The sequence below is a fragment of the Bombyx mandarina genome, chromosome 01 (genome assembly GCF_030267445.1).
Source record: "Bombyx mandarina strain Sakado chromosome 01, ASM3026744v2".
Taxonomy (NCBI): domain Eukaryota; kingdom Metazoa; phylum Arthropoda; class Insecta; order Lepidoptera; family Bombycidae; genus Bombyx; species Bombyx mandarina.
The window spans coordinates 4,153,219-4,162,563 of record NC_143208.1 but is presented as its reverse complement, the minus strand read 5'-3'; the positions used below and the strand labels follow the sequence as shown (position 1 = coordinate 4,162,563).

Sequence of the window (9,345 nt, the reverse complement as noted above, 5' to 3'; positions counted from 1 at the left end):
CGAACCTGCTGTCCCCTACGATGAAAACAAAAATAAAAAAAATATTGAAACGTATTCGCTAATCCTATTGTGCTTCAAACGTGAATTTTCTTTTGTATCCATATCACTTTGAGCGGATTTATCGGGTTTTCATGTATACGCGTATGCGTACATACATATTATTTATTATAAGCACGAAAAATCCAAAAATAATTTGATCTCCAATCCTCTTTCGAGATTCGTTACTCCTTCAAATCATATCGAGCTAGTCCACTATTTTAGTTTTGACTTTTCTCAAATAGAAGATAATCACCTCATTTGAAATACGCAATTTTCGTTCATTTACAATTTATTTTTACTACATCTGTTTAACAGGATGAGTCTCCGATCAACAGTTACTATTATTGATCGAAGGGATAAGTCGTAAAAAAGCTGCGCATAAACTGATATCATCATCATCATCATCAGCCCACAGTCGTCCACTGCTGGACATAGGCCTCTTCCAATCCACACCACTGAACCCGGTCATCGACTCTCCTCAACCACCTCTGGCCGGCCTGATAAATTACAAACCAATGAAATATTCAAGGAAGAAACTACAAAAGCAACTAGCATCTAAATTTGAATAAATCTCTTTGCTCAGATCTCATTACAAATAAACTTAAAAGCACTACATACATTACTCAATTACATTGGTCAAGGTCAAGGATAAGGCCAGGGTCAAGCCACCTTGTGGGTCCGTCGGGCCCCTCACAATAGTGGAGTAGAGAGGCGGAAGAAGTCTCCAGTTGCAGATCTAGCCTAATGTAACATAGGGCCGGCAGCCGACGAACCCATTACGCTCACATAGCGTTATCGGGGTTCCCGCCTAGCTGGAGTGGAGGTGCTCGATAGGTTTAGTTGGTAGTCGTTCTGTGGGGTGGGTCTTCCGGGACTTATGCTGCAAGCCTTGTCGCGCCTTTCTTAAGGCGTAGTCTCCTAAAATAAATTTTAAGAGAACGAGGACTTCAGTCCTCGCCCTCGCCCTCTTCTCCTCTCGAGGCGCTGAAGTCCGATATAACCCTGCCCGTCACCTCTCGTGGCAGGGTATAAGAAAAGCTTAAAGAGAGATTCAAAGTAGCAAAGAGCATAAGGTATTACAATACTCGTACAAGAAATGTATACAAGAAATCGATGGTTTTACGTATAATAGCCACAGCGGAACGTGAGCCGGCTTCACTAATTTTCTAATATTTATAAAGTCGCAATGAAATTAATAGTAAAAGTATAACTAGGCTAAACCCAAAGGATGTTTTGTACAAATTTTGTAACAAACAATAGTAATACCGACCTTTTAGATGCAGCTTCGTTGAAGGGGAGGGCCACCCGTGATCATGAAATAGAAATAATCCCCATCGACTTTCCTGACAGGTCAATGTCAAGGGCGGTAATGTCATACGAGAATCGGTTTTTGTTATGTTATCTTATTCAATGAATATAGAATGGAATGGATCATACCTTTCATTCAAGAATTTACTTTTGTTTCCCTAATTAAACTTAATTAACAGTTATACCATGACACTCCAACGAACTAATTATATTAATTTTGTGTAAGAAACTTGTTATTCCCGGTTTTTATATTTACTTTAAATTTAACGTAAAGTAAATTAATGAATTTTATTTGAAAGCTCAAAATTTATTTTTTGGTTGTAAATATTACTATATTATTAGTGTGATTTTTGAGCGAGATTTTCTATCTGTATACATTTTTTTTTATATTCTGTGCAAATTTTTCATTAAATTTGATAGGGTAATTTTCAAATATCAGTGCAATACACTAAAATACTCCTAAATGGAATACTGTGCTAGTACACTCACTAATGTACTACGTGTCTTATTTCTTATTAATGTATTTAATTTACTTAAACTCTTTTGTTGCACTTTCATAATAGAAAGATTGTAATAGAAATTGCTTTTACCTCAAGCGGATAAGCGACGCATGCTACAAAACCAAGTAACTAATATTATTAAATTGAAACCTTTCAAATTTGATTGGATGCGCGATGGTGCTCAAACTATGCTATAAAATTCTGCAAAGATATGAAATAATCTGTATGAACTAAATTCACGGAGCTACAAGATTCTTTTTTGATATATATATTTTTAAACGCTTCATTGGAGATTTTACAATTATCGTGTCCATGTTTGATAATATTAGCACGGAATTTGCCACGAACTAAAAACGTTATAATGATTATATCATTACTTAACTTCTTTTTTTATTTTATTGCATAGATGTGTGGATGAGCTCACAGCCCACCTGGTGTTAAGGGCAGAGCCCATATACATCTACAACGTAAATGCGCCACCCACCTTGAGATATAAGTTGTAAGGTCTCAATATAGTTACAACGACTGCCTCACCCTTCACACCGAAACGCATTACTGCTTCACGGCAAAATTAGGCTGGGTGGTGGTACCTACCCGTGCGGTCTCACAAGAGGTCCTACCACCAGTAAAGTTCGGCTATTTTCAATGTTTTTTCATTGCGTAGATGGGTGGACGAGCTCCACCTGCTGTTAAGTGGTTACCGGAACCCGAGGACTTCAACAGCGTTTGTAAATGCCGCCACCCACCTCATGACATGAGTACTAAGTCTCAGTTTTATTAAACGGATTACTTGACGTAAGACGCATTACTGTTTCACGGCAGAAAGAGGCAGAATGGTGGTACTTACCCTCACAAGCCGCGCTACAACCAGTAATTACGCAAATAATTATTTTTGCGCGTTTTACTTAGAACTCATATCTCAAGGTAGGTGGCGGAACTTACGTTGTGGATGTCTATAAGTGCCGGTAACCCTTAACACTAGGGGGACCTTGAAATCGTCCGCCCATCTAAGCAATAAAAAAAAAAATCGTGGAAGTCATCCGTGAACATGTGCTAAGTGCGTATTCCATTAGAAAAATTGGTACTTGCCTGTGGGATTCTAACACTGACAGACGCATCGCTCGGTAAGAATGCATCTTATCCTTTTAGGCCACGATGACTTATGTATATTTTACGAGTATATTATACAAAGATTAAACACGACAAAATTAACCCTTTGCGGTCCTAAAACTAATGCAATGCCAATGCTATAATATGCCCAATACGCGTGGACATTAGTGGACAATGTCAGTCAAAGGGTTAAAATAAAAAAAGTTAGCTTTGTCACTCAATAAATTGGCGATTAAATCTGTAGAAGCTTACAATAGTAGTACTAGTTAAAAATAATAATTAGAAATTATTGAACATCTCGAAATTATTCCACATCAAAACGAATATTTAAGGTATTAAATGTGAAAACGAATGATGAAAAATGTTGAATATCGTCGCTGTCAACCCAAAATCTGCTATGTGCAAAAACTCAATTTTGAATTAACGAGTAAAAACATTTTCGTATATAATTTTTATATGAAAGTGAATTTTCAAGAACTATATCATATGAAAGCTATAGATAAATATTAAAACTATAGACACATAACAGTTTTTTTTATACGGTAGATAGGGCTGTGAACTATACGAAAAGGTCAAAAAGCAAAAATCTCCAAAAATGCCAATAGCAGATTTTGGTTTGACAACGACGATATGTTACTTGTCCACGAAGAAATCAAGATAACTACTAAAATGTGAGTAAATATCGTAAGTCCATCAAAGTGATTTCAAACATATTGCGTAGGTACTCGGGTGCCTGGGAAAACCTAGAATAGAATTTCTAGAAACCTGCAAAATCCATTCGGTGGTTTCAAATAGTGCTCTGCTGGTGGCAGCTACAGCGCATGCTCGAAACTGAGATTGCCCCGCGTACTGGAGGCTGGCATCATTCCACGTCCAGTCGCCGCGTAAATTTTACGTTTCCATTTTGCTCTGGTCTTACTTACCTTTCGGAAAGTTCATCTCGCGGTGTAAATTCAAACTGCAGAATGTCGGGTAATGAACACATGCTAACGCTACGAAAAAGAAATCGCGCGATTTAATGTCCTATCGAGCATATTACAGCGGCGAATGTGTGCAACAGAAATTCAATTTTAAACCGTCTTGTTGATTCTCGGGATAACTTTACGAAAGAAGTTTGTGAACGCGAACGCGACTAGTTTACGGTTTCATTATTATCTTTCGACAGTTTCGTGTCCACCATGTATATGGAAATCATAGTTTACATCTACTTCACCTTTCTTTTCTTGGATATCGTATTGTGCATAGGACTTCATGTTCTTCTCAAAAAAATATATAAAAAAGGTCGCGATCCGTTCGCACCACGACGATCCGATGATCTCGAACTTAATCTCACTTCCCAAAATGAACAATAAATCCTGTGTTGAAGCGTGTGGCTGGGAAACTTCAATAGATCGGCAAGTACGGTCATATAAGTTATTTTATAATTCGTAATATTTATTATGAAAGGAAGGCTATTTTTTTAGTAATTAACTTACAGTTTTTTTTTTCGTACAATTTTATGAGATTTCGATAATTTAATTAAAAGATAAAATCTGAAATCACAATTAGTGTTATGAAGATTTAGAATTCAATTTAAAGGATCACAATCAGACTCCGATAGAGTTATGCATATGTTGGCACATTATAGCATAGATACGATCATATATACGCCCTCGAATCTTCTATATGTCTTATTTTCATGGGTGCCTAATTTTCTAATTTGCAATTCAAGTTAATTGTTGTTGTGGTTTGTTAGTGATTCTTCTTTTTAGAAGTTTAAAAAAAACAGAAGTATAGCCTTGAAAACGCCTGTTCTAACACGATTTGAACCTCACATTTCCTAGTTGAGACTATTCCAAACTTAAATCATCTATTTCGTTTCATATACGCAACAAACAAACACACTCACCAAAACACCGGCTTTCGCACCGGATGTAACAACATCTTATGCGATGACATCCATTCTGGTTCAGGTTTAGCAGATATATGCCTGATGCTTCGACCCTTTAAGCTTTAGTACTAACGGAAAACAGTATGACAGCGGGTAGTTTCGTTCTTTTTGAGAAACGTCTTCATCTTTTATTCGATGTTTAATGATTATATTATTTATTCAAAAGATCGATGGGTCGTTTGATCTTAAATATCAATGTGTTAAAATAAAACAGAAAACATTGGAATTGAATAAAATTTTAAAATTAGCAGTCCTGCTTTTTTGTAATTTATATTATTACCTATTTGTGATTACAATAAAATAATTCCCATTTCGTAATAGAATCAGGTTATCTCATGGTAAATTAACTTGACGCCTTGCCCATTTCTGAAATTAAAACCAAGTTTTAATTAGGTCAGGATTGCAACGCACATCGCCGCTGTATTCAACTAATTTAACTACTGTAATTCGTTTAAAACAAAACAACAACAACAAAAAAATTGGCATCAAATAAATTTCTCCGTCAGCAAATTGTAAAAGAATTTCTTCAGACGCATTATCGAAAAAAAAATGGAATGCACTAATGGCTTTGAGAATCCAACTTTGTGCTCGAAAATATAATATAAAACTTGTTTTTCTTTTTGTAGATGAAGCTAATAACAAAATCTTATTTATATCAAATTTGAGCCCATTAGTTGGAGCCAAGGAGCATTTAGCCGAATTAATCAGGCTATTTGGCATAATCGGTAAACTTGCTGAAGTGATCGTGCTCGACAATAATCTCGAGCGAGGTGGGGCTTTTGTTATCTATAAAAAAGCTGAAAACGCCCAAAAAGCCATTCGTGTTTTACAAAATTATAACATTCTTGGAAGTGTTATCGTAAGTAATTAGAAACTATTTTGTATTCATTACATAAATTTATCACGACAAATAATATATCTCTAACTACGAAGTTTACCGTTCTATAGTTTGAAATACTCATAAGAACCAAGTTCACTTTTAGGCTAATTAAAGGAAAAATATCTACTTTTTCTTATATGTAATTGTAATACAATTCAACTAATATCTATATTTCGGTGGTGTGACATTGATGAAATATGAGGTCGTGGCGACATTACAGCGCTGACGAATAGTAGCTTCAATGACGTATATATAGAGAGATTACAAGTGAACCCAATTAGCTTAAACGCTATTTTCTCTGGTCTAGATTTTTTCTGTGGACGCCAGAAAACTGTTCGACGACGACGGCGACTTAATAACGATTGTAGAGGCTGATGCGGCTTAATCTGCCTCTAAGATAGCTGCGTATTTAGACTTCAGCATTAAAACAATAATGAAACATATTTATCAATAATGAGAAAGAATTATTCTCGAGATACGTAATTATAGTTTTGCATTAGAGAACTTCTTTTTAAAATCGAGCGCTGGTGGTGCGGCGGAATAATGCTAGCGATGTACGTAATTAGGCGGCATAAAATGTCAATCTAAGTTAAACTGACGATATCCAGCCCTATTCTGGGTTTAAATAAACACTAGAACCAGTATAATTATATTGATTCATACATGTTAACGATTGAATAATATTAGAATAAATTATAATAAAATTTTATTATTATTAAGGAACATTTTTGTGAATATGTTTTTAAATCGTTTTTTTTTCTTTTTGTTTCAGGAAATCCAATATGCTTACCAAAGCAGCGTTGAGTTTACAAGGAAGTCTATGTTTTGTAAATGAAATAAAATCCTCTTCGAGGCGGTTTATAGGCCGGCGATCTCGAAAACATTCGGGAGAGTCCGGTCGCATTTGCCACCAAAACCGCTAACTTCTTCATCGTGGAGCGATTCAGACGAGGAGCCATCATGCTCCCGACCGGTGGCAACAAGGAATCGTCGAAGGCGATACAGACCTTTTGGTAAACGTAGGAGATACTAGAGAAATCTCTAAATTCTCATTAGCGCATCTAAATGTTTTAAAGTTTTTTCTTAGTAGTTGTTGTGGACGACTGACCTGATGATAAGTGATTATCTATACATCAAGTAATTAAACACCTTGGCAACGACAGTAGCATAGCAAGAGGCTTACAAACATAAAATGCAAACCTAAATAATGTGATAATAATAATATTACCTTACTATATATAGTACACTTCTAATATGACAAAAATAAATATGTTACTAATTATGTTTCGTTTTTTGAGTAATTTATTTGTAGAGATTTCTTGTTAAGCTGTTATCTTTTTAATCTTTAATTCTGTTTAAACATATCTTAATAATAATAATCATATATTAATAAATAAGTGACACCCGCGTCAAAATGCTATATTTGATTAATTAATTTAATAATTAGCATGCTATGTATTGTACTTTGTTTTATGTCTATATTTACAATCTATGAAAGCAGATCTATTCAACTAAAATAAAAATACATAATAGACATTGGTTATATAAATGTTTAACTTGTTTGTTGTAGCGGAAGTTTAATATATTAAACAACCAAAAACTCTTTAGAAAATTACGTTTATGTTGTTATGTATTAAATAAATAAAGATTTACAAAACACGTGCGCAGTATAAAAGCGCGAATTTGACATAACATGGATACATCGTTTAAAATAAATACCAAATCAAACTGTTCTTATTCAGCTAGGCCTTTATAGGTCTTTAAATTTGAATTGTCATAACTTTAGCACCCATTCAGAATACAGGACCACCACTGAGAAGAATCGCCAAAAAACAGGACTTAACCTCATCGAATATGACATTTCCCAAATTATGTAAAATAATGACACTGGCCAAAGATCTATTCAGTGTTGTTCTGTTTGTAACATAATTTCAAACACGTGCAGTTTTGTCCTTTGGTAATGCACTGATTTCCCCCCACTTTCATACGACTTTTAAATAAAGAACTCAGCGGTAAGCAGCGTGTCAACTTTGCCAATGGCATTGCTTGAATCGTAAATGATATATACTTACCATCAAGAATATTTCCTACCAAGATAATAAAGTCAGTCCTTTTAGTAGTTGAATGTTAGTCTTAAGGATGTTTAATTACATAAAAATAAGGTTTAAATTCGTTTAAAAAAAGCTCGTTAAAAATAGCCATTTGAAACATATTTTAGAAACAGTATGTACCGATCTTACACTATGAATAAATAGCCTGTACTGAAATGTTAAATTCTGAAAATGTTCCAATACCATTTAAGCAATTTTAGAATCAGTATGTACACTTATAGCTTTCAAGTTAAATATGTGGATTCTGTTATTTATATAGTGACTTTGTACCCCCTTCAGCATGCCCCGTGTGGCCACAAATAATGTTTATGTAATAATTAAATGTGTAGCAGTAAGCAGGAGTTGTTTTTTTCTACATTTAAATTTGAATAATCACCAAAATGTAAACAAACAACAATGAATTGTTAACACATATTTATTGTTTGTTAAGGATAAGTTTTTCTTTATGGCTTAATAAATGTGAGACGTATAAATTATTTCGTGTCAACAACCAAGACCCATCCGACTTGAGACGCCGCTACCGAATTCGATGATTGGCTATGACATATTCAGTATTCAAAGAGCTATTAATATTGATGTCCGTGATCAGCGGCTGAAGCTGAAGAATCTGGTCGTATTATTATAAAAAAAACCTTATCTTTCACGAGAGTTAATATTATGAGTTAACATTACAAATATACAATAAAATAATCGAAAAATCTGATAACACCTCAGCCCTCAAGAATAACAACAACGTCACTTGATCAGTTTTTAGATTAGTTTAGAACTTGGACATTTTCATTGCGACTTACACCGTTGAAATTAAAAAACTGCGCATACTGTATTACTATTTTTTCAAATTTTAAAAGGTAAAGATATTGCTTTATACATAATACTGTATGAAAAACTTAAAGAAAGGATTAATGTTTGTAAACAGAGCTCGAGGACATAGAGTAAGTATTCTAGTCAGTGGTATTTATTTTCATCTCCTTATGAATTAACCTTTAATTCGTTTATATCAATTTGGACGTCATTAACATACTTATTGTAGTTCAAAATATCATCTAACACAAGAGTTATTAATCTAACACAAGAGTCGAATGTCGAGCAAATATCTACTCAAACAGTAACCACTACTCAAACATTCAACCTTACGGCAAGTTCCTCTCCTCCTCCTCCTCGCGTCGTTTCCTCACTGCTGAGGGTCGTGACCATTATAATTCGACATGATTTTACTCCTTGTGATGTCTGATGATGATCGGCAAGTTCCAATAAGAGCTAAATTCCTGACAACATAATAAAGGCAAACCATAGAGTTTTTTTTTTTTAATTAGGTGAGTTAATGTATTTGGGCAAATGGAAAGAGGATTATTAATTTATTAGTCGTGAAATATAATAAAATAAATCCTAAACGAATAGGGGCGGTTCTGAAGAAACGCGCATGCTCCCTGCTGAGTGGCTGCGGGCTGCTGGAGGCAAAACGCGTCT

General features: G+C 34.6%; 1 protein-coding gene across 1 annotated transcript; it reads left to right on the top strand.

The window, feature by feature from the left end:
* The first annotated feature begins 3,839 nt into the window (after window positions 1–3,839).
* On the top strand, window positions 3,840–7,410 carry LOC149503459 (U2 small nuclear ribonucleoprotein B''-like). The gene is made up of 3 exons (XM_089736143.1): window positions 3,840–3,929; window positions 5,514–5,746; window positions 6,540–7,410. Exons 1-3 carry the CDS (start codon window positions 3,923–3,925, stop codon window positions 6,600–6,602), a joined length of 303 nt encoding a protein of 100 aa, XP_089592269.1. The 5' UTR covers window positions 3,840–3,922; the 3' UTR covers window positions 6,603–7,410.
* The last annotated feature ends 1,935 nt before the right edge of the window (window positions 7,411–9,345 follow it).

What these genes read in the sequence shown, in the direction of transcription:
- LOC149503459 (XM_089736143.1), top strand. An exon ending in ACATTCTTGGAAGTGTTATC is followed by an intron (nt 5,747 to 6,539) that starts GTAAGTAATTAG and finishes TTTTTGTTTCAG; the next exon opens with GAAATCCAATATGCTTACCA.